The sequence below is a fragment of the Cololabis saira genome, chromosome 8 (assembly GCF_033807715.1).
Source record: "Cololabis saira isolate AMF1-May2022 chromosome 8, fColSai1.1, whole genome shotgun sequence".
Classification (NCBI taxonomy): Eukaryota; Metazoa; Chordata; class Actinopteri; order Beloniformes; family Belonidae; genus Cololabis; species Cololabis saira.
This window is the reverse complement of record NC_084594.1, coordinates 46,609,532-46,636,138: the sequence shown is the minus strand read 5'-3', so window position 1 is coordinate 46,636,138 and position 26,607 is coordinate 46,609,532. Positions and strand designations below refer to the sequence as shown.

Below are 26,607 nucleotides of genomic sequence, written 5' to 3'. Positions count from 1 at the left end.
TCCCCATATGATCAAATCCACCATCCCCACTGATTTTATTTAAAAAAAATGTGTTTAGTTATAAAGAAAGTGTGTTCAGATCAGTGGAGGTGGACCCCCCTCTCCTCCTCTCCTCTGTTTCCAGAGCAGCTGATCTCGGGCTGATGGCTGCTCTTGGCTCCGTCTCTGCTGTCCTCTCGCTGCCTCTCTATCTCCCTGCCTTCATCCCCTCCGCTCGCCCGCTGATTGGTGGTGGAGGGGAGGTCACGTGACGCAGTAATACCCAGGGATTTTCTCCTGGGCATGCTCTGTGGGCTCGGCCTGTCTGAGGAGGTTTGCTGTCATCTTCGCAGGCTGAGCACTCCTGCAGAGGATTGATCGCTGGCCTGTGACATCAGCGGGATGGCCCGTCAGACTCCTGCGGAAACAAGCTGCAGCACATCTCTGGAGACAGCTGGTGAGTGTGTGGCATTAAGTAATCAGCTCCATGTTTGTCTCTGTGATGGGCGGGAACTTTAATGGACAAAATAAAGGAGGACTGTTTGTGTTTACATGACATGGGTAGATGGAATAGGAGCTTGAACAGAACAAATCTTTAAATCAAAGACTCAGTTTATTTGGAAATAGTGTGTCGGAGAGGTTAAATGCTCATTTTCAGGCTCTTGATCAACAAAAAGACTACACTTTAACACAGGTCCAGAACAACCGTGTGAAAAAAATAATACCTCCTCTTTTTATTCTGTAATAAAAGTCATCGTGGTGGTTCTGCGTATCATGTGTGCAGACCTCTGTCAAAGCAGATCTGTTGGCAGTTTGCTGGACTGGGGGATTTATAGAAGCAGTTGTTGCTGCACATCAAACTGGAAAGCGTTATGAAAGCATTTCCAAACCATTTGGAGGTTAATATTCTGTAGAAAACATTCATGACAGCTGTAAATCCTGTGAAGAGTCAATGGCTCAGCAGTTTACTATACCGTTAGATCGTACAGTGCTCTCCCAGACTCACTGGGGATGTTAAATGTCAAATCCAAGACATCACAATCAGAAGAAGACTGAATTGGGTGATTTGGGTTTGTGAAAATGGCAATGATGTCGGGACGACAATCCCAACACGGCAGCAGATCTCCATCCCAACGGTTCAGGGGAACAGAATCCAGGTTCTGGAGGACCTGGTCCCGGTCCAGACCTCCGCCTGGTACCGGCGCTCTGGCGGGACCTGAACAGGGCTGTTCAGGTCCACAAAGGAACACAACCATGTGAGAGAGTGACAAAACCACTCCAACCAGCTACTGCTGCTAAAGCTGAACCTACAAGCTGGTACATCATGTACCGCTCACAATCTATTATCCTTTCTTTATTTCTGGCTTTATTTTTGTTAAATAAATAATGACAGTAAAAAAAAAGTATATCTTTTGTTGTTAATCCACGGATGTATTTGTCTAATACTAACCTCACTACGATCAGATTATTAAGACGTTTTTACTCTTAGGCAGGGCAACTTTATTTGGATATCATGTCATGTACAAGACAATTCAAAGTGCTTTACATAAAAATATTTTAAAAAAATGCATTAAATAATAAAAAGGATATGATACTTAAAATATGAAAAAGGCCCAAAATATAATAAAAGACACTTCACACCCCGGACACTCGCTGTTTGAACGGCTGCATCTGGGAGGAGATACAGACTCATGAAAACAAGGACAAACAGACTCAAACAGCTTTTATCCAACAGCAATAACCACCATCAACAAAAACAGGAGCTAATGTGCAATAACAATGACAAAAATGATTGTATGCTGATGAAGGTTCTTGTGGGGTCCGTGTGTTGATGTGTGTGTGGAAGGTGAATGTGTCTAGAGATATATATATGTATATTTATTTGATTTGTTTATATTTTATATTACATTTTATTGGATTATTTTTCAGTTATTTTATTTTTTTATATATGATGCGCTGACTGGAGAGCACTTTTAGTTTTGTTATACATAGTTATAATGACAATAAAGATCTATCTATCTATCTATCTATGTATAAATACGTTTAATCATATTTTTAAAATGGCTTGAATCCTCCTTTAAAGTGGTTAAAATGATGTTAATGGTGGTGTGGAGCGTTGCTGTCTCTTAGCCTCCGCAGGTTAACGCTGTACACCGCTGGGGGCTAACTGCCCGTCGACGCCCTCACCAGCACATTTCTTTAGGTTGTTTTTTATCCTTTTTTTTATCCTTTTTGTCCTTTTTACTCTTCAGTAAATCTTCATCAACACTCATTTGGAATTTGGTTTAAACCAAAGTAAAATCCACAGTAAAGTGGATTATTGCACTTTAATCTATTGTGCATCCCTTTTTCCATCGGTAGGAAATACCTGCAAATTTGTTTTTTCACAATGAAAACTAAAGAGAACAGCCATTTATCACCTGCAGGGATGTGGGTGCTCAGACAAGTCACGGCAGAGTGTCTGTGCAGAAGAATGTACCAGGATAACACCGCCCAGAGCTCCTGTGGGTGTGTCTGCATGTCATTGGGCTGAGTGCGCCTGAACGCCACGTGGCTGCAGTTCCCGTAATCCCTGTCAATTCCCCTCCAATCCTCCTAACAGAGCTCAGCAGAGCAAAGAGGGATGAGGAGGCTTTGATCCAGGCTTCAGACTTGGATCTGTACATGTGTGTGTGTAGCCTACATGTTTTTACTACTTCATTCAGACTGTTTCTGGAATAATTACTGATTTTGTTTAGACCAGTAGTTCTTTTCAGAAACATTTCAGCCTGTTACTAGTTTAAAGCTAAAACTTCATACATTGGCCGCGGTTACATGATGTTTTTTATTTTATTTAATTATCAATTATTCCGAATTAAATTATTCCGAATTAAACTATTTTCTTTCGAGTTTACATGGAAATAGTAATTCCGAATTGAGGTTTACATGGAAAACACGTTTGATGGTCTTTCTCCAATTCCTCTCCAGGTCTGGGGGTTGGGAAGGTTCTGATTGGATAGGGGGGGGACCGGAAGTTAAACTACCGGAAGAAAAACTAACTTAGCCGCTACAACTTTGAAAAGCTCACAATTTTTATGTTTCCTGCGATCTGTTCTTTTAATTATTTCCAGGTCCTCCAAGCGATTTATTAAATAAATTGTCTCTGCTCTTGACCACTAACATAGCCCGGTAGGACTCCTTCTTCAGTCTGACGGCATCCTGTACTTCCGGTGTCCACCACCGGGTTCTAGGATTGCCACCACGACAGGCACCGGAGACCTTGCGTCCACAAATCCGCGCTGCCGCGTCGACAATGGAGGCAGAGAACATGGTCCACTCGGACTCGATGTCCCCCGCCTCCCCCGGTATCTGAGAGAAGCTCTCCCGGAGGTGGGAGTTGAAGATGTCCCTGACAGAGGGCTCAGCCAGACGTTCCCAACAGACCCTCACAATCCGTTTGGGTCTGCCCGGTCTGTCCAACCTCCCCCTCCGCCAGCGCATCCAACTCACCACCAGGTGGTGATCAGTTGACAGCTCAGCCCCTCTCTTCACCCGAGTGTCCAAGACATGCGGCCGAAGGTCAGATGAAACGACAACAAAGTCGATCATTGACCTCCGCCCTAGGGTGTCCTGGTGCCACGAGCACTGATGGACACCCTTATGCCTGAACATGGTGTTCGTGATGGACAAACTGTGACTAGCACAGAAGTCCAACAACAAAACACCGCTCGGGTTCAGATCGGGGAGGCCGTTCCTCCCAATCACGCCTCTCCAGGTATCACTGTCATTGCCCACGTGAGCGTTGAAGTTCCCCAATAGAACAATGTAGTCCCCAGTTGGAGCACTATCCAGTACTCCTCCCAGGGACTCCAAGAAGGCCGGGTACTCCCCACTGCTGTTCAGCCCGTAGGAACAAACAACAGTGAGAAACCGTTTCCTGACCCGAAGGCGCAGGGAAGCGACCCTCTCGTTCACCGGGGTGAACTCCAACACATGGCGGCTGAGCTGGGGGGCTATAACCAAGCCCACACCAGCCCGCCGCCTCTCACCCTGGGCAACTCCAGAGTAGTGAATGGTCCAGCCCCCTTCAAGGAGCTGGGTTCCAGAGCCCAAGCTATGTGTGGAGGTGAGCCCAACTATCTCTAGCCGGTATCTCTAAACCTCACACACAAGCTCCGGCTCCTTCCCCCCCAGCGAGGTGACATGTCCCTACTGAGAGGGTTTTAGTCCAGGGATTGGGTCGTCGAGGCCCCGCCACGACTGCTACCCAGATCACAAGGCACCACGGTCCTTCCTGCGGGTGGTGGGCCTACGGGAAGGTGGGCCCACGTCGCCGTTTCGGGCTGAGCCCGGCCGGGTCCCACGGGCAAAGACCCGGCCACCAGGCCCACCTACGAGCCCCAACCCCAGGCCTGGCTCCAGGGAGGGGCCCCGGTGACGCCGATCCAGGCGACGTAACGGTCCCGGATCTTCTTTTTGCCATGATTAGCTTTGGAACCGCTCTTAGTCTGGCCCGTCAGCCAGGACCTGTTTGCCATGGGAGTCCCTACCAGGGGCGTAATGCCCCCGACAACATAGCTCCTAGGATCACTCGGGCACACAAACCCCTCCACCACAGTAAGGTGGCGGTTCAAGGAAGGGGAAGTGGTGCATGTGCACATGAAATGCCTCGCCATCCAGTGGACATGTGGCTGGAAATGAGCCTAGTGAGGTCTGAGTTAGACTGTTATGGCATTTTTCCACTAGTACCTACTAGCACCTACTAAGCTCTACTCATCTCAGCTCAACTCAACTCGGCCTGGTTTCTTTTTCATAACAATTCAGCACCCAGATCAGAAGTAGGAGGTTGGAGAAGCTGCTGTGACGTATTTGATTGTGTATCTAAATGAAGAAGACAACAACACTAAAGATGTAGAACCTGGAGGAGATGATAGATGTGCTGCTGGGTCTGTGGCTTGTGTTTGATACCAAGTTATAAAATGAGAGTGAGAGAAGATTCAAGCGGCAACGCTTTTTTTTGTTTGTTTGTCTCAGTGATTTTTTATTTTTTTTAGTTTGTCTCGGCTGCTGAAAAGTCAGCTGGAGCCGTGAGCAGCTATGAAGAGACAGAGCTCCTGGTAGATCTGGTCGTTCCTCATCGCCCGTCTAGATCCCTTTTTTTGCTTCAGGGGCGTGACCTTCGGCATGGCTCTGCCCTCTGCATATCCAGCATCATATATGACAAAGAAATCGAAATTGTTGAAAACTATTAATACTTGGGAGCCATGTTGGATGGAAAGTTGAAGTCTGATACAAACACACACAGAAGTTGTCAGTAAGAGAGGACTCAGCTCCTGCGTGGCTGATCTCATTCAGTGTTCAGAAGAAGGTCCTACACGGGTTTTATTGCTGAGACATTCATCCCATCTGCAATCACACTACTTAATTGGTAGTTCTGAAGCCTCTATTTATTGATTATACTGTTAATTTATCTTTTTATTGGTGTCATCTATCTTACACGTGTACTTTCAATCTTGAGTGTTCCTGATGCCATTTTTTTCTTTCTCTCTGGCACCTGCACTGTGGATGTGTGTGAACTGAGGTGGAATAGCTCAGTATCAACTTCAACTTCATTTTATTGTCCCCTAGAGGGGAAATTCGCTTTACAGGGGGGGGGGGGGGGTAAAACCAAGAAACATAAAACATAAAAGGCACAAAAACACAGAGCACATTCACACAGCTAGGACACAGCACACAAAGTACACACAAATACCCTGGGGGGGGGGGTGACTGAGAATGTAGTGTGGAGAGTGGGGAGTGGGGTTCACAGCTGTTCATTTATTGAGTTTTAAATTAAGTTGGGTGATGGCGTGAGTTATAAAAGAATAACTGTATATCCGTTGGTTTTGCTGCTTGTTCATGTCTGCAGCCGACCGAGCTGCTGCAAGGAAACCTCCCTAATCAAGTGATCCGAGCCGATCTGATCTGATCTGATCTGATCTGATCTGAGTATGTGGATTAGTGCAGACGAGCAGATGAAATCATTCTGAGCTGCAGGAAGTTCATTTTATTAACATAGAATATTAATGTAGACATTTGTGTCTTCAACCCCCTGGTGCTCTTTTTCTCTCTGCACTGTCATCAGCTCTGGTTTTCAGGGCGAGGGTGAACAGACTCGATGCCAGAGGCATCAAATAACCCTGTTGTTAAAGACTCCCACACACGCACAGGAAGTGATTCAGCACTAGTCTCAAACCAACACTGGAGGACAGCTCCAAAAACGGAGTCAATATATCACTTTAGGGCAGTAAACATATTTACAGTCAATTGTTTTGATTGAGATAGCTACTGTAGATTTACTTCCATAACAACGGTACCAGGGTGTAAGGATCGGGGTTATTAACCTCATCAGGTAAATCTATAGAGACTCAAATTGACTAAAATTAAGAGCATGATATTTCGATTGACAGATAACAAAGTCAGAGGGCAGAACTACTACTACTACTACTACTACTACTATTACCACTACTACTACTACTACTATTACCACTACTACTACTAGAGGTGTAACAATATATCGTGCCACGAAATTTCACGATACAAAAACGTCACGATACATTGTGTTTACTGGTAACGTGCATCCTATTGGTGCAGCGGGATCACGTGACGACCGCGAACCAAAATCTGACTATGCTCAGAAGAAACTAGTACCGTTTTGCGGTCCCGATCACGGGACTCTTGCAGGGTTTTGAACTTTTACTTCTAAGGTGAGCATGAATCAATCTTTTTTACGATCTAAAGATTGTGTCGTCCCCAAAGGTGGGAGGATGAAACGATAACGGGTTCACCTTACGGCCTCAGGCTGGAGCAGGTGAAGCTCTGAGCTCTGGCACAAGATCAATAACAGTCATGTTGCATTTTGAGTTTGGGACTTTTCATAGTTTATTTATTCACTTTTATTTATTTATTTAATATTAGTTGTTACATTTCTGGAAAAGAAAAAAGTCAAGTTATACATGAGAGAAACTATTCAGTTTGTGGCTAAATATTTGTACTTTGTACATATTTGTACTGTATGAAACTGAAGATGCATAATGCAAACCTGACATTTACTTTTAGTTCAGTTTGTGGAAAATGGTTGGCCTTTCTCTTTAAAACTTAAACAGTTATAAAGCATTACAAACTGTAACAATAGGGCAAACGCACAGCATTGTTTTGTATTTTGTGTCTTTCAAATGAAAGACAATTGTTTCCAGTCATATGTTCCTCATTCAAGGTTGTTAAAAAAATACTGCTATAATATCGTATCATATCGTCATTGTGACCTCAATATCGTGTAACGTACCGTATCGTGAGAGTAGTGTATCGTTACACCCCTAACTACTACTATTACTACTAATACTACAACACAAGAAATCCCATAGGAGGGTCCAGCTGGATCAGTGCTGGTCAGACTGCTGGGAGTCCAGTTGGACACAGTTGCTGCCATGCCAGTGCTGGAATTTAGAGTCATTCCTGTTTTCAAGAGAACAGACCAGAACAGACCACCACTGTGGTTGATCTGGATCAGAGGAAGAATCTTGAATAGCCCGTGCTAACCTTTTGTCTCTCAACGAATACGGCCTTGGAGGTCTTGGAGGACTCCGCTTCTCCATCTAGCCACCCTCCGGTTACTTTTGGATTGGTTCTTTTTTGACCAGGTCACGGAGACCCAACCAGACCCAACCAGGTCACAGAGACCCAACCAGGCCACGGAGACCTAAGCAGGCCACGGAGACCTAAGCAGGCCACGGAGACCCAACCAGGCCACGGAGACCCAACCAGGCCGCCGAGACCCAAGTGTAACCAGGCCATGGAGACCCAACCAGGTCATGGAGACCCAACCAGGTCACAGAGACCCAACCAGGCCACGGAGACCCAACCAGGCCACGGAGACCCAACCAGGCCACGGAGACCCAACCAGGCCACGGAGACCTAAGCAGGCCACGGAGACCCAACCAGGTCACGGAGACCCAACCAGGCCACGGAGACCCAACCAGGCCACGGAGACCCAACCAGGCCACGGAGACCCAACCAGGTCACGGAGACCCAACCAGGCCACGGAGACCCAACCAGGCCACGGAGACCCAACCAGGCCACGGAGACCTAAGCAGGCCACGGAGACCCAACCAGGCCACGGAGACCTAAGCAGGCCACGGAGACCCAACCAGGCCACGGAGACCCAACCAGGCCATGGAGACCCAACCAGGCCACGGAGACCTAAGCAGGCCACGGAGACCCAACCAGGCCACAGAGACCCAACCAGGCCGCGGAGACCCAACCAGGTCACGGAGACCCAACCAGGCCGCGGAGACCCAACCAGGCCACGGAGACCCAACCAGGCCGCGGAGACCCAAGTGTGACCAGGCCACAGAGACCCAACCAGGTCACTGAGACCCAACCAGGTCACAGAGACCCAACCAGGCCACGGAGACCCAACCAGGCCGCGGAGACCCAAGTGTAACCAGGCCATGGAGACCCAACCAGGTCATGGAGACCCAACCAGGTCACAGAGACCCAACCAGGCCACGGAGACCCAACCAGGCCGCGGAGACCCAAGTGTGACCAGGCCATGGAGACCCAACCAGGTCACGGAGACCCAACCAGGCCACAGAGACCCAACCAGGCCACGGAGACCCAACCAGGTCACAGAGACCCAACCAGGTCACGGAGACCCAACCAGGTCACAGAGACCCAACCAGGCCACAGAGACCCAAGTGTGACCAGGCCATGGAGACCCAACCAGGCCACGGAGACCCAACCAGGTCACGGAGACCCAACCAGGCCACGGAGACCCAACCAGGCCACGGAGACCCAACCAGGCCACGGAGACCCAACCAGGCCACGGAGACCCAACCAGGTCACGGAGAACCAACCAGGTCACGGAGACCCAACCAGTTCACGGAGACCCAACCAGGCCACAGAGACCCAATCAGGTCATGGAGACCCAACGTGACCTGGCCATGGAGACCACAGGGCTGCTCGTTTTAACTCTGATGTAACTTGTTTCAGATTATATTTCAGTGGATCAGAAATGGCTGACAGATATGATCAGAATGAATGTATAGTATCATTTGATAGCATCACAGGTTAGCATGAGTTAAGAAATAGCTAACATGGCGCTCTACAGTAATTTAAGGCCTCAAAAACACTCTTCAGAAAAGCTATAGGCCGTAAAAGTTCTTCTTTTACAGTTTGTAGTTTAAACTGTATGTTTAAAGGGGACCTATTATGGCATTAAATGTATATTTAAAACAGGCCTGGAATGTCTTAAAAACAATCTAAAGCTACATAAAACAGAAATTCCGCCTGTGGGCCATGTCTCTAGTTTTACCGCTTCTAACCTCATTATCTGTGAGGGATTCTGAGGGGGCGGGGCTATGATAATGAGGCTCTGTGCTGATTGGCTGCCTGAATGATGTGTAGCAGAGGAGGGAACAAAGCCTCTCCGGGGAGAAGAGCAGCGGCTGCGTACACAAAGCGTGTCCCATGCGAGAGAGCTTCAGTGACAAAATCAATTCCATTGCTTTATTTTTTTTCTATTGGACTGTCCTAACTGGCCGCGAGTTTAACGGTTTCAGTGTGGACAGAGAGAGTTTAACGGTTTCAGTGTGGACAGAGAGAGTTTAATGGTTTCAGTGTGGACAGAGAGAGTTTAATGGTTTCAGTGTGGACAGAGAGAGTTTAACAGTTTCAGTGTGGACAGAGAGAGTTTAACGGTTTCAGTGTGGACAGAGAGAGTTTAACGGTTTCAGTGTGGACAGAGAGAGTTTAACGGTTTCAGTGTGGACAGAGAGAGTTTAATGGTTTCAGTGTGGACAGAGAGAGTTTAACGGTTTCAGTGTGGACAGAGAGAGTTTAATGGTTTCAGTGTGGACAGAGAGAGTTTAACAGTTTCAGTGTGGACAGAGAGAGTTTAATGGTTTCAGTGTGGACAGAGAGAGTTTAATGGTTTCAGTGTGGACAGAGAGAGTTTAACGGTTTCAGTGTGGACAGAGAGAGTTTAATGGTTTCAGTGTGGACAGAGAGAGTTTAACAGTTTCAGTGTGGACAGAGAGAGTTTAACAGTTTCAGTGTGGACAGAGAGAGTTTAATGGTTTCAGTGTGGACAGAGAGAGTTTAACGGTTTCAGTGTGGACAGAGAGAGTTTAACAGTTTCAGTGTGGACAGAGAGCGTCCGATGTCACGCAGCTCGACACAATAGTCGGACGCTCTCATTCAGTTACACGCTGTAAACGGATCTTAAAGCCTTAATTACGGTTCTGCGTTAAATCTACGCGTACCCTACGCCGTAGGCTCTGCGTTGGTGTAACGCGGAACCATAAATCAGCCTTTAGTTCCCTGAAGAGGGAACGGGTCACCTCGTCTTCACACTAATTCACACAGGAAGATTTAATTGAATTCTAAACAGGTACACCACAGTTATTTACTCCGATTCCTCATCATTTCTTATGTTACAAGACAAATGAATCATGTTAACTGTAAATAAATCACAACACTGAAGGTTCACAAATGACAACTTTATTGTTAAAAAAAATAAAAGAACATAAGTTGTATATAAATAACATTTATGCACTATTGCTGGCTCAAGGAAGGACCGTACGTCTTCTGAATGTGTCGTTGAACAGCTTCAGATCTGTTGCTTGGAAGATCTGAAATCATAAACAGAAGAAAAATGTATTACTAATAGAGCTCCGGTGTTCCCTAACACTCCGTTAGGGAACTGGAGTCACCGGAGCTGCTCACCGGTCCGGTCCAGTGAGTGGCCCCGGTGCTCTGGAGCTAAGCTAAATACTTAGCCCATGCAAAGATCATACTTGTAGAATTATATAAATAACATAAAAAATGAACGTCACTAACCGCTGCCTCGTGTGCAGTTGCCGGGTCCGTACTGTTGGAACTGATCCTTTTATGAGGGTAAATGTGGATGCAAAACCTCATTTTAACTGTCCCCTCGCTGTGGAAACAGCCAGCGCTTCCAAACAATGGCTGAAGCTCCAGCCTGCTGAGTTAGTTGTGGGCGTGGTTTCAGCAGCGGAGGCCGACCTATGGAAATCTGCTCCTGTCGTTACGTAATGAAAGGAGCAGAATCTGAACGGCTCGTAGAAGTCACATGACACTGGAAGGATCATCCGGGCGGCTGTACAGACACTGCAGAATCTGGTTGCTTTCCTCCTTCTCTGAGTTGGCAGGCTGAGGGGAGACCACTTTATATATGTTAAAGCAAGAAAAAAGCCTGTTTTTCAGAATAGGTCCCCTTTAAGCACTTATCACACTCTTGATGATTAGAGCTTTAAGAGGAACTGGACACATTTAGACATCCCGCTGCTCACAGGACCTTAACAGCAGCCTCCGTGTTAAAAATAACAGTCTCCACACTGCAGTGACAGATTAGAATCAATTGGCTTATCCGTACATGTAAATAACCTTCAAACTCCTTTAATCACACTATCAAGCCCAAAGAAGTCTACAGCTGTGCTGTTTTTATGCTACATTAAGACTATACAGTTTTATTTGGCCCCTGTAGCCTCTCAGGGAACCCCAAACAAAAAGCTGGGCCTCAGTATGAAGTGTTTGTGAAGAAATTAAATGACCAGTTATTGTAAAGTTTAAAAAAAAGTCTGTTTTCAACCTCAAGTGGTCTTAATACTACATCTTACTCGCTTCAGAAAAATGTGTTAGCTTGGCAGGTTCATATTCTGAGCCCAACATAAATGTGAACTTCTTGTGGTGGCCGTGGTGTAGCGAGTACAGTTGCTTCCCCCCTGCTGGGAGGTCCACTGATCAATAAGGTGATGGTGATGGGTATTGAACGTGAGAATGGGGAGGGCTACGTGACTAAAGGCTTCCAACATAAAAACCTATTGGAAATCAATGTGCAGAACACAAGGATCCACTATAGTGACCTCAACTGGGACCTTAGCATTCACAAATTTAGCCTGTTTCCTTGTCAAAGTGTAACAAATTAGTGCATTTTAAATATGTAGCTTTAAAGGGTTGGAACTGAGGTGGTTACTTGATTTTACTTGAACATGGGACAGACAGATAAAGCTGAAGGTGATGTCAGAGTGGAGAAGCATCACAAAGGAGGGTCTCTTTGACAGTCAAGCCTGTGGACAGATCTCAAATAGCTACATTTTTCCACCATTACCCCAGTCTGAGGTTGGCTGGTTCAAGTGTTCTGGTGCAAGACACTGAACTCCACGCCCCGGGTCCACTGCTGTGCGGGGGCCCACGCCGAAGAGGGGAAAAAAAAAAGTGCAATGAATAAAATAAGGAGAGTTGGACTATATAACACTGGGCATGCATAGATGAGACCAGACTATCAAACCTCACCTTGCTCTCAATGGAGAGGGACATCGCCATGGATAAGAGCAAGGTGATCCAAAGGTTTGCGGCTAAGAAGAACCGGCTGATGATGAGGCCACACATACTGTAAATAGTTTGGGTTTGAAAAAGTTTTAAAATTAAAGTGTTTTTTTTAACATTGTCATAATGCTGAATATATTGCCTTTCCTATATTGTTTGTTGCTGTCTGACTGCCGTGTCGCTTGGTCATTGTGTTAAATACATGTCGTCGTTGTAAACTGTTGTCGGTAGGCTGAACACGTGTGTCTGAATTGTGCTACTCGGCTGTATTGAATCCGACATCACTGGATGTCATTAGATTTTTATCTCCAGTTTGATATCTTAAAGTCTGCATTAGGCTTATAATTAGGTTTAACCTAATGACTGACCGTGTGCTGCTGTGGTTGTGTGTCAGAGGCCTGATCTGTGGCATTTTTTTTTTTTAGCAATTATGTTTTATTGGGGATGTTTAGGCCTCAAGGGCCCATCTAGAATGCTTGGCCCCCCCTGGGCTGGGACCCCTGCTCTGCCCCTGTGTACAGAGGAGGGATGGTGTATGTAGAAGCATGATGAGCTGACAGGAAGGAGGCCTAATGGAAGACCAAAGAGGATTTATGGATGAAGTGAAGGAGGACATTAAGTTAATTGGTGTGAGAGGAGAGGATGCAGAGGAAAGGGTTCGATGGTGGTAGATCATTTGCTGTGGTGAGCCCTGAAGGGAATAGCCGAAAGGAAAAGAAGATATCCATTTCTACATATCAGACCTGCATTAGATTTCAAATTAAGCTTTTACAGTAAAACTGTAAACACTTTGGGATGCTCTTATTCCTTTCCACATCACTTCAAAGGCTCTCTCACAATGGGGTTACCAAGAGATCAAGAGTCTTGAGCTGTGCAACAGTATCAGGTTGTATTTGTTGCATGTTTTTCTTAGTCCTCCAATAATCTTTACTGTGGACAGTCGCCGTGCCTCTTCTTCCTCTTCTTACTACATTGTCTTGTTGAAAAATACAAATACACCCATGGAAAAGATGCATTCTTGAAGGCAGCATGTTGGTTACACAACACACCTGGGTGCACGTTACGTTCGGGCCGTATTAACTGCCGAAGGAATGGCATAAGTTGCGCCAAAATTACACAATTCAAAATGGCCGACTTCTTGTTGGGTTTCGACCATGCCGCCAAGAGACTTTTCTTTAAGTTGTGACATGATACAGGTGTGTACGGATTTTGTGCATGTACGTCAAACCGTATTGTGGGGCCCCCTAGAAGTTTTCTAGGGGGCGCTCTTGAGCCATTAGGACACGCCCATTAATGCAAACCATTAAAGATCACATTTTTCGCCAGGCCTGGCTTGGTGCAAAATTTGGTGACTTTTGGGGCACGTTTAGGGGGGCAAAAAGGCCCTCATTTCGTCAGAAGAAAAATAAAAACGAGGAAAAAATAAAAACAATTCCTACAGATACAATAGGGCCTTCGCACTGTAAGTGCTCAGGCCCTAATAAAAGACAAGAGACAATGCAAGGGCTGGTGTCCTCATCGTGCTCGCTGGAGTTAATCATTGAGAGTTTTGTCAAACCTCACAGAGAAAGGAAGACCAGCTCTGTCTCACCGAGTCACAGGTCGAGTCTTGGGAATCACCCGGAGCATTAGATCTTCAGATCTCTGGGCTTTACAAGGATGGCGACTATGTAGGAACTCAGAAAGATAAGGAGCTGCTAGTGCATATAAATATTTAATAGCCTAGAATCGAATTTTAAAAACTATTCTGTAAGAAAGGCAGCCAGTGAAGAGACCCCAATATCGGATTATATGCTCACACCGTCTTGCCCCCGTTAAAGAGCATATTGCAGGTTGGAGACCCCTGTGAATCAATGTGTAGGAAAATAATGTAGGAACTGAATTTTCATTGAAATACGCATAAATATATACTACAGTGACCTCTGGAGTTGTTTTTGTGAGAGTATTTTACTTCCGCATCTGAAAAAGCTGAACCGGGAGTGACGTCACACCGGGGAGCGCGGTGAATTCAACAATAGGAAAAATAGTGGATCTTAATGTTAGTTGTGACACTGAAGAGGTTGTGAATGTGTATTCACACCAATATGACTAAGAACCCGTTAGTCCCCCCACGTTCTTTTGATTGACAGCTGAAACTCGCTTTTTAAAAGGCTGATTTATGTGTCCGCGTTACACCAACGCAGACCCTACGGCGTAGGGTACGCGGCGACGCACCGAACGCTGCGTGCGCCGCGTACCCTACACCGTAGGCTACGCCGTCGATTTTACGCGGAACCATAAATCCGCCTTTATTCACTGCAGCACCCGCCCGTGCTCCTGAAAGAAACTCCGAAAATAACTCCTTAAAAACGGGTGAGTACTTGTAATCTGTCTACGTTTGTGCTTTCTAAACAGAAAACAGGCTTATTATCTTCTCTTTTTTTTTTAAAAGCATCCGAAATAGCCGGGTATTTTTAAAACCAAATACTCCCCTCCCTTCGTTTATAAAATAATTTGTATCCACATTACATCGTTGTTAAAAAAAAAAAAAACCTTCCACACAGAACCGAAGATCTGCGTTTTCGACCACTTTCATAAGCACAGACCTGTAGATCATCTGGTCTTCCGGACTCCGGGCCACCTCCGCGGCGCAGTTACCCCGGGATCAGCGCCTCCTCCTCGTGCAACGAGCTGGAGTTCCCCCCGGTGTCCGCCACGGAGCTGCCGCGTTAATCGACGCAGGGCTGCAGCCGGGCTGGGCAGCTTTCCCGGGTCCGGGAGCCGCGTCTCATTCTCGGGTAACGAGCTCGACTCCCCCCGTGTCAGATCCATGGTCCCACCGCGGAGCTGCCGCATTAACCGACGCAGCCCAGCTGCAGCCCTGCTGCGCGTCGCCGCGTACCCTACGGCGTAGGCTCTGCGTCGGTGTAATGGTGTCAAGAGCAGAGACCATTTATTTAATAAATAGCTTGGAGAACAGATGGTGGATCATCTGTAGAACTGTAGTAAACAAAGGTCGCACGTTAGACGTCAGAATCAGAGCAGATTCGTTGTTGTTTTGGAGCATAATGTGACGTTCGAAAACGCAAAACTCCGGTTGTCTCTGTTTACACGCATCTACATAAACGGAGTTTTCAAAAATCTTCCCTTTGCCCGGAGTTTTTTTAAACATTGGTTTATTTGTGTTTTCATGTGGATGACAGGTCCAAACGTAGGAAAATATCTTGGGTTTAGCAGATAACCAGCTACGTGTGTACGGGGTTTGGGCAGTCAGATGGGGCAGAGCTGTGGAGACTGCTCCCTGGCGTGACGTCATATGACGCTGTGTTCGAAAAAAAAGAGCGTTTGTAGGAGCTTGGCTAAAATCAGCCACTTTTTCCTCTGAATAAGTGCCCTTATGTCTTGTAAAACATATTAAATCCTACATTAACTTCACACATAGTCATTTTCACATAAGGTCAGGTATCATTTTTGAAAAAATTCTAACCTGCAATATGCTCTTTAAGAGGCGGGCAGCTGAATTTTGGACCGGCTGGAGTCGGCGGAGGAGAGACTTTTCCATCCCGCTATAAATGCAGTTCCATAGTCCGGTCTAGAATAGATACAACAATGAAAGACCCCTTCATGTGCATCACAGGAAAGAGAAGAAGCAATAGTCTGCATGGAGTCTTGTGGTACTCCTCATTTTGTTCAATAGATGTTTCCAGGCTGTGATGATCCACCTCAGATGCCTCCGAGCCCAGAGATGTTGGGACCACCTCTGGACAAGGGTAAAACGTGACTCATGACTGCTGTGCTGCTGACGTCCCCGACTCCCCCAGTCTGGCCTTCGGCAGGAGGGTCCCCCCTTATGATCCAGGTCCTGGTCCAGGTTTCTACCCCCTTATGATCCAGGTCCTGGTCCAGGTTTCTTCCCTCCTAAAGGGGAGTTTTCCTTGCCACTGTTTGGCTTAAGGTTTTTCTCCCACTAGGGGAGTTTTTACCTGCCATTGTTCATGTAATAATTGCTTGGGGGTTTATGTTTATTTTTATGTTCATGTTCTGGGTCTCTGGAAAGCGTCTAGAGACAACTGTTGTATTAGACCCTGCCTATATAAATAAAATTGAATTGAATTGAATTAGAACATGGCTTATTGTTGACATGAATCTTATCAATGATGCTCTTCTGTGGTTATCTTTCTTATCTCACTTAAGACAGCTGCATTCGTCTGCTTGCATGCAGCACTCCTATGTCATATATTTAGATCTTTGTGTGTGTCTGATATCTACAATTATTTGGATTGAAAAGTGCTACAGATGATTTTTGTTGTTAATTCCGTAGTTAAAACAACAAATATAGTGGGAATATAGTATAGTGTCCTTGTAAGACCTGACTATCGCTTGAACCCAGCTGAAACAGAACACGGTACACTCTCTGAAGGGACGAAGCCCAGTTCTGGATGTTCTGGAGGACTTATCTTAGCGAGAGGTGACTACGCCAAAACCAGTACAATGGTTACTCTTAAATGAGTGGGAGGAAGGAACCTCACAGTTGACTGGAACACACTCACTTTACCTCAGTTACCATGAGTTAGCTACTTTAGCTTAGCTTAGGTTAACTTGTGATGGTAGCTAATGTGAACATTCATTCTGATCAAATCTCCATCCGTCCTTGTTTCAGATGTTTTTTCAGTAGCAGAAGTCCTCCTGTTTGCAGGTGCCCTAACCTCCCTGGTATATGTTTCATGACGGATCGGGTGGATAGCCAGCTTCATCACAGACTCCATGGTCCAGCCTGGGCTGGACAGAGTGGGAATGTCTGGGCAGGAGGGAACCGTAAAACTCAACAGGCCTGGAGACTTCCTGGAACACGCTTATCAAGTTAGCAGTTTTAGCTTGGCTAAGCTCATGATGAGGCATGAAGCTAACTAATGCTTCCGTACTTTCTTTCGGATCCGTCCATCCACCCTGACTTCTGATGTTGCTACCAAATTACCATTTGAAAAGAGTGTTATGGCGCTTTTCCACTAGTACCTACTCAGCTCGACTTGACTCGCCCTTGTTTCTTTTCAATACCCAGATCAGAAGTAGGAGGTTGGAGTGAAGCTGCTGTGACGTATTTGATTGTGTATCTAAACGAAGAAGACAACAACACTAAAGATGTAGAACCTGGAGGAGATGATAGATGTGCTGCTGGGTCTGTGGCTTGTGTTTGATATCAAGTTAAAAAATGAGAGTGAGAGAAGCTTCAAGCGACAACGCTTTTTTTTGTTAGTTTGTCTCTGCGCTGCTGAAAAGTCAGCTGGAGCCGTGAGCAGCTATGAAGAGACAGAGCTCCTGGTAGATCTGGTCGTTCCTTATCGCCCGTCTAGATCCCTTTTTAATTCTCTCCTCAGCACCAGGTTTATGAACATCTGCACCTCAGAGTTGGATCATGAAACAGACTTTTGCTGCCATTGATGGTGGAATAAAATGAACAAGAAGCCGTCAGAGTCTCTCTTTCGCTGATGTCACATCCTGACTTAGAACTTCGGCAGAATAGTTACAGAAAAAGTATCTACTCGGCACGTTAGACCCCTAGTGGGGAAGAACCAAACCGAAAAGCGCCATTGGAGTTCCAACGAGGACTGGTGACTGAGCGCCAGCAGGGTCCTCAACGAGTCAAGGCTAAGCGACTACAGCCTTGAAATCCCCAAGCCTTCGCCACAGTCCCAGCTGAGGCTCGGGCAACGGTATTTTTAATTGACCGTGTAAATAAAAGCTCATCCCGGTCCTTGAATGTGCACTAATGTTAAGGGGACTAAACTATGAAGATGTTTATTTCAGCTACGGGTCAGAACATTTGGGGGTCTGCAGATTGACCCAGTTTTTGAGCCTCTAGTGGTTATTCAAGGAACTGCAATTTTACACGCTTAGTAGGAGGTGGTGTCATTCTCCAACACTGGAGGATTCCTCTTGTGGTGATTCCATCGGGACAGAAATAGTGATGAAGTGGAGGAGATGGAGGGATCAGACTGAAATGACAGATGCTGCTACTCAGGACAGAATCAGCAGACTGTTGCAGTTCTCAGGCAGAAATCAGTAAACGTGTGTGTGTGTGTGTGTGTGTGTGTGTGTGTGTGTGTGTGTGTGTGTGTGTGTGTGTGTGTGTGTGTGTGTGTGTGTGTGTGTGTGTGTGTGTGTGTGTGTGTGTGCAAGAGAGCAGGACGAAGAGAGAGAGATAAGGAGAGGGAGGGAGAGACCAGTTAATAAACTGCAGAGAGTAAGCAGAGCTGAGGAAGAGACGCGTCGTACATTTATGTCTCTGTTCATCCGTCCCTCCATCCATCCATCCGTCCATCCACCCTCTCTGCCGCTGCTCCATGACCGCTCCCGGGGAGGATGCTGAAGTTCCGTGTAGACAGGAGAGTCAGGTAGGTGGAGGGAGGACGGAGGAGGAGGAAGAGGAGGGTGATGGAGGAGTGGACGTTAGGAGCCTGGAGGTCACAGAGGACTGCAATGCAGCAGCAGGAGCCCGGCAGCACCGCTGTCACCGGCCCCTGTGCTGCGTGCTGCCGGCTTCGTCTGGGTTCATGTTCTGCTTGTTTGGATTCATATTCGAGCCGATGTTCAAAGTTAAAGTTTCGGCCGATGTCGCGGTTAAAGTTGGGCTTGTTTTTAGAATTGATATCAAAGCTAATGTTGGGGTTTATCTTTGGTTTGCTCATGTTGGTGTTTGGGATAAAGGTCGGGTAGGGGATTTCACTTCTGACACAGAAGGAACTATAGAGGGAATGCACATGACGTCACAGATGTGACTTCACTGAGTGTCAGAAAGACTGAGTGTCAGAAAGACTGAGTGGCAGAAAGACTGAGTGGCAGAAAGACTGAGTGGCAGCGTTAACTTTCAGTTTGAACAACTGGAAAACATCTAAAATGGGAAAGAGCTGTTGTGTGATCAACTGTTCTCATAGATTTAGCAAGAAATCCGAGTTATCGTTTTACAGACTGCCGAAAAATAAGCTCAAGAGATAAATGGATCACTGCAATTATCAGAAACAACTGGATTCCAGACACCGAAACGTGGATTTGTGGTTCCCATTTTGTATCAGGTAATGTTGGATTTTTGGGTAGCTAACGTTAAACGGTCAAATCATAAAGTTCGGTGTCCTCATCAATTTAATTTCTACAACAAATCCTGCCTTGAAGTCGGACCAAGCGTCAAGACTTTTGTAAGCCTTCAAGCTTTGCTTCGTGTATTTCCCCGGCGTAGAAATTAAGTACATTTAAATATCAGGAAACTGGATTGGTGCACAAATATTAATGTCCATGGACCACTGGTTCTTGGTAACTGTACCAAATATTAATGTCCATGGACCACTGGTTCTTGGTAACTGTACCAAATATTAATGTCCATGGACCACTGGTTCTTGGTAACTGTACCAAATATTAATGTCCATGGACCACTGGTTTCTGGTAACTGTACCAAATATTAATGTCCATGGACCACTGGTTCTTGGTAACTGTACCAAATATTAATGTCCATGGACCACTGGTTCTTGGGGTAACTGTACCAAATATTAATGTCCATGGACCACTGGTTCTTGGTAACTGTACCAAATATTAATGTCCATGGACCACTGGTTCTTGGGGTAACTGTACCAAATATTAATGTCCATGGACCACTGGTTCTTGGTAACTGTACCAAATATTAATGTCCATGGACCACTGGTACTTGGTAACTGTACCAAATACTAATGTCCATGGACCACTGGTTCTTGGTAACTGTACCAAATATTAATGTCCATGGACCACTGGTTCTTGGTAACTGTACCAAATATTAATGTCCATGGACCACTGGTTCTTGGGGTAACTGTACCAAATATTAATGTCCATGGACCACTGGTTCTTGGTAACTGTACCAAATATTAATGTCCATGGACCACTGGTTCTTGGTAACTGTACCAAATATTAATGTCCATGGACCACTGGTTCTTGGTAACTGTACCAAATATTAATGTCCATGGACCACTGGTTCTTGGGGTAACTGTACCAAATATTAATGTCCATGGACCACTGGTTCTTGGTAACTGTACCAAATATTAATGTTCATGGACCACTGGTTCTTGGTAACTGTACCAAATACTAATGTCCATGGACCACTGGTTCTTGGTAACTGTACCAAATATTAATGTCCATGGACCACTGGTTCTTGGTAACTGTACCAAATATTAATGTCCATGGACCACTGGTTCTTGGGGTAACTGTACCAAATATTAATGTCCATGGACCACTGGTTCTTGGGGTAACTGTACCAAATATTAATGTCCATGGAACACTGGTTCTTGGTAACTGTACCAAATATTAATGTCCATGGACCACTGGTTCTTGGGGTAACTGTACCAAATATTAATGTCCATGGACCACTGGTTCTTGGGGTAACTGTACCAAATATTAATGTCCATGGACCACTGGTTCTTGGTAACTGTACCAAATATTAATGTCCATGGACCACTGGTTCTTGGTAACTGTACCAAATATTAATGTCCATGGACCACTGGTTCTTGGTAACTGTACCAAATATTAATGTCCATGGACCACTGGTTCAGGGGGGATGGTGGATTTGATCATATGGGGACAGATAATTTGTGCTGATTATAAATAATATAATATATTACAAATAATAGCAGTGACCAAAACAGCTGCAGAAATACTGCAGGAATGACATAGCAGCAGTTAAATGCAGCCTTCTGTAAGCTTTAAATATCCACTGGGCTTACATCAAATACATCAAAACACAACAATAAAAAACACTTTTCTGAACTTATCAATATGACTCTGTCCTTCACAGGATAAGTAACATGGATCACTGCAAAAACTCAAAATCTTAACAAGAATATTTGTCTTATTTCTAGTTAAAATGTCTCATTTTAGTAAAAAAATCTCATTACACTTAAAACAAGACTCATCAGTGGTAAAAACAACAATTTTCACCTTTTTCAAGTAGATTTTCACTTAAAATAAGTACAAAGATTTTTTTGCTTGTAATAAGAAGATAAATCTTGTCCCACTGGCAGATATTTCTACTTATTTCAAGTGAAAATCTACCTGAAACAGGTGAAAATTGTCACATTTTTCTGGTGTTATTTTTCTGGTGATGACTCTAAATGTTGAAATAGCAGTAAAACCACATTCATTGATGAAATGACATAAGGGATGGAAAGGGGGGGTGGCAGTTTTACAGGGGGGAGGATTTGGACCGTTTTTATTTCAGGGGGGATGCCATCCCCCCTCATCCCACCTCAACTCCAGTACTGCATGTCACCCCCTGCCACTCATCCCATAATATCACAGTCATTAAATATTTCAATTCCACATTCATTTGCTCTGCATTTTCTCCCACACCATCTCTTCCCTTCGCTGCTGCAGCTTTTACTTTTCCACCAAAGTCTTCACTCAAATTCACTTTATACTGCAATAAAAGTTCTGATTGTCATGATGGAAGGCAGGAGGATGTTCCCTTGTCTGTTTACTTGGCGTTGCTATGGAAACTAACGGTAAAGCCACTCCACTGATGATGCCTTCTAGTGCTCAGAGTGGACAGAACCAGATCCAAACCTCTTTTATGAAACCAGAGACATTTTTTCCAGGTCTGAGTTTGAGCTTCAGAACTTCAGATCGTTGTTGACAAACCGAGGTGTGGAAACGCTGCCATCACTGCAAAGCAGAAAGATCTCCCGGGCAGCCGATGGTATCAGACTACGGAAGAGTATCAGGGCCAGGCAGGAGATACATACAAATTATATTTTAGAGGAGGAAGATTTTTTTTTCATTATGCAAATGTCGAGAAAAAAGTCGAAATGTCGAGATTAATGTTGAAGTACAATTTCAAGAAAAAAGTTGAAATGTTGAGAAGAAAGGCGAAATTTTGACTTTATTCACAACATTTCAACTTTTTACTCGAATTGTATTTGAACATTAATCTTGACATTTCACCTTTTTTTTGAAGTGCACAATAAAAAAAAAAAATCTTCCCCTCTCAAATATTTTTTCTCCTGCCTGGCCCTGATACTCTTCCGTATCAGACTGAGGACAGCGTGTCATTCAGGGATGTTCAACATGTGACAACATACAGGACCGTCTCAGAAAATTTGAATATTGTGATAAAGTTCTTTATTTTCTGTAATGCAATTACAAAAACAAAAATGTCATACATTCTGGATTCATTACAAATCAACTGAAATATTGCAAGCCTTTTATTATTTTAATATTGCTGATTATGGCTTACAGTTTAAGATTAAGATTCCCAGAATATTCTAATTTTTTGAGATAGGATATTTGAGTTTTCTTAAGTAATTTTGTAATGAATCCAGAATGTATGACATTTTTGCATTACAGAAAATAAAGGACTTTATCACAATATTCTAATTTTCTGAGACAGTCCTGTACTCTTCCGTATCAGACTGAGGACACAGCGTGTCATCCGGGGATGTTCAACATGTGACAACATAGAGCCAGAGTCCTCCGTCAGGAGATGTGTTGCTCATCCCCCTCTTCTCTGTTCCAGTCATGACCCCCGTGGAGGTGTGGGAGCAGCGCTGACCTGCATCACGCTGGACGAGTCCTCCCTGCTGCCTCATCCCCTGCAGTAAGTCCTTCTCCAGTCTCAGTCTGTTCCCACACGTCCACGCACACTGCTCACAACCAAAGCTCTTCCTTTCTGCAGCTACGGCTCAGGTACGGAATGAGCGGTTCTTTCAACCACCAGGAGGTTCTGGCCTGAAAACCTTCTACATACACGGGTTTTGGGGGTTTTGGAGTCACAGCTGCATTTCAGTCTATGGCAGGGGTCGGCAACCCAAAATGTTTTAGAGCCATATTGGACCAAAAACAGAAAAAAAAACAAATATGTCGTGGAGCCGCAAAAAATGAAAAGTCTTGTATCAGCCTTAGAATGAAGGCAATGCATGCTGCATGTTTCTATATTAGTTAGAACTGGGGGAAGATTTTTTTTTTCACTATGCACTTTGAGAAAAAAGTAGAAATGTTGAGAAAAAAAGTCGAAATGTTGAGAAAAAAGTCGAAATGTCGAGAAAAAAGTCAAAATTTTAAGAAAAAAGACAAAATTTCAAGAAAAAGTTGAAATGTCGAAATTAAAAAGGAAAGGAAAACAAAGAAGAAAAAAAGAGAAGAAAAAAAGGAAAAAAAGAGAAAAAGAGGAAAAAAAGGAAAAGAAGAAAAAAAGAGAAGAAAAAAAGGAAAAAAAGAGAAAAGGAAGAAAAAAAGGAATAAAAAGGAAAAGAAAGGTCAAACATTTTTGAAAAAGCTCCAGGAAACCACTAGGGCGGCGCTAAAGAGCTGCATGCGTCTCCAGAGCCGCGGGTTGCCCACCCCTGGGCTATGGCTAGCTATCATCACATCAGCTGCTTGATACTTCAGGGAGTTTCACTTCTGGCCATTACACATTATTGTTCTCTTTTGAGGAGAATACACAGCAGTCAACTGGATCAAAAACACACTAAAATGTTATGCCAGAATTTTGAACAATATCTGTTGTTGTCTTAGGACGACTTTGATGAAATGTTTGGATTCACCTCAAATGTTGACGACTATAGATTTTTGTTTTGTTCACTGTACTCCAAGTCTGCCGTGATCAGCTCCGGTCGGGCGTGAAGGTGATACAATCCAACCTCGTCTACTTCTACTTCATCTGAAACCAGGAACAGATTTGATCAGTGAAAGCTAACAATAGAATCTTAGGTTGCCATGAGCTCGGCTAACTGAGTTGCAACTGAGTGAAGGTGAATCGTCCAACCAGCTGCTACAGTAGCTCTCGCTCAGTACGTTTACATGCAGCAAAGAGATGGGATTTCTGATCATATCAGATAAACATCCAGAAGACCCAATCACTTGTCTGAGTTTACATGCTGTTCAGAGATGGGATAAATGTCCAGAGCATGGCTGACTCCGTGACGCTATGTGGCGCTGTAACCATGGTAACCATTTGTAACCATTTCAACAAAGAGACACTTCCGGTTGACGGTTGTTTTGTTTGGCGCCGATGTTACGCCTTCCGTATATTTTTCCACTTTATTTTGATCTGCTCCGGTGTTCTGATGAAGCTTCTGCCATCTCTTTAGCGATCTTTTTAAAGGTGTTTAAACAACTATTTAACACGCGCCGTCTCCTTTCACTTCCGGGTGAATCCCCAGAGGAAATTCTCCAGCATGTGCAGACTGCAATATCTGATCCTCCGTATACATGGCGTTAAAATTCCAACTGTGAACGAGTTATATAGGTGTTGCTATCCGATTATTAAATGTCCGATACAGGTCCGAAGTAGATCGGATTGAGGTGTTTACATGCAGTTTAAAAGTCCGAACGATGTCTTATACGATCAGAAACCCGATTGAACTGCTGCATGGAAACATAGAGACTACGTTTACATGCAGTCAAAATTGGGGTTATTGCTAATACTCCGGTTACTGAAACATTCAAAATATTCTGTTTACATGGTAATTAATCATTCAGGATATCTGGATCAAACCAGCGACGCACGGAGAACATCATGACGCAATTCCCGTCATTTCTGCTTCTTCTTCCTGTATCCAAATCCAAAACAAATGCTGCTTCAACTTTTCTCTCACCTTCTTGTAAATCTTCTATCCCGGTACTTTCTACCGTCTACAAATGCAGAAATGTTCATATCCTTCATTCCATTTATGAAGTGATTAGTCTCCTCCTGGTCTTGGTTTCTCCGTGTTTATAAGAACTTCCTGGACTCAAAAGACCAGGATTCCTTGTGAACAGAACATGAGCAGAAAACAAATTCCTGTTCCGTTTGATGGGGATATTCCGTTTGGTGTTTACATGACCCAATATTCAGTTTTAAAAGGAGGAACACAGGGCTCATATTGGGGTTTTTAAAAACCCCAATATGAGCAAATTCGGGTTATTCAAAGGGGTTATTGGTGTTTACATGGCCGTGCAAATTCCGGTTATTGCCAATATTTGGGTTTTAAAAGGGTTATTGATGCATGGAAACACAGTCACTGTTGGCCTTGTCACTCCTTCACTGAGAAACACGCATGCTGCTAAAGGGACTGAGGAAATAAACAGCAATGTTCAGCTGATGCTCCTCCACGTCAGCTCCACTTCCAGGGCAGACTCAGATCGTCCAGGAGGCGAGAGCTGACGCAGCAGTGTCTGGATAATTGATGATGTTCTGGTGTTGTGTTGTAATCTGGGTCAGGCTAAAGCAAAACTCAGGTGCTTCAGACAGAAACCGACTCTTCTCCTCCGTCTTCCCCTTCTTCTGGCATCATGTATCTGCTAATAAAGAAGTATCATGTATTGCGATATGATGCCCCAGGTGGTCAGATGAGGTATTACCTCATAGAGTGGATTATTTCAAGCACAATTGTGAGCCAAAGAGGTGTTTTACTTTTATTGCTTTAATTACGTATGTTTTCGTAAAACTAACAATGACAACGACTTACCTGCATTACCATTTGCAAACATAAAATGGCTGTTGTTTTGGGGATTTTACATACATTTCTAAACAAAACTCCACCATCTGTGCTGTCTTCAGACTCCAAACTTTCTTCGTGGCAGCAGTTTCCCTGGGAACTACCCCGCAGGCAGGTGGAAGCGGAAACGGGATGACCGGGGGTGGGGGGGGATCGGGACCGCAGGCCAGCACGCAGCTCCCGGAGCTCCGGCCTGCAAACATGCACAAAAGAGAAAAAAAAGGGGGGGCCGGCACAAGAAACTACAGGAATAAAAATGGAAATGGAGAAGAGAGGAAGGGAAAAGGAGAGGAGAAGAAGGGTGAGAGGCACCGCCCAGCGGATCATGTCGGTGCCCCCTGCAGCATAAGCCTATAGCAGCATATCTACCACCAAGCTACATTTGAGACTAACTATTATAGTTTTGTTCTATAGCTGCAACTATGACTACTGACTCTAACACACTAGAGTTTACACTACCTAGAGATTTACCAACACCAGCTAGAGGTTTACTAAACACTAACTATAGGCTTTACTAAACAGAAAGGTTTTAAGTTTAGTTTTAAAGGTGGAGGTGGTGTCAGCCTCCTTAACCCAGATTGGAAGTTGGTTCCAAAGTAATGGTGCCTGATAGCAGAACGCCCGCCCTCCAAATCTACATTTAGATGCTCTAGGAACTACGAGTAAACCTACAGCACTCTGAGAACGGGGAGCTCTGCCAGGAACATAAGGAACATAAGAAACTGAAAAATGGGAAACCGAAGTTACTTTCCTAAAGAGGAGCAGGATGGACTCAGGAAAAAAAATGCAAAGTCTT

General features: G+C 44.7%; 1 protein-coding gene across 10 annotated transcripts in view; it reads left to right on the top strand.

Annotated features, from left to right (window-relative positions):
• The first annotated feature begins 311 nt into the window (after window positions 1-311).
• Window positions 312-26,607, top strand: part of plekha6 (pleckstrin homology domain containing, family A member 6) — a 132,085-nt gene continuing 105,789 nt past the window's right edge. For 4 of the 10 annotated variants that reach the window (XM_061728145.1, XM_061728146.1, XM_061728153.1 and 1 more), the window contains exons 1-2: window positions 18,599-18,716; window positions 22,850-22,930. In XM_061728145.1, coding sequence (XP_061584129.1) covers window positions 18,685-18,716; window positions 22,850-22,930 — 113 coding nt within the window. In that variant the 5' untranslated portion in view covers window positions 18,599-18,684. Of the gene's footprint in view, window positions 437-18,597; window positions 18,717-22,849; window positions 22,931-26,607 lie in introns of those variants that run through there. The other 6 variants (XM_061728151.1, XM_061728147.1, XM_061728144.1 and 3 more) reach the window with 5 other exon arrangements.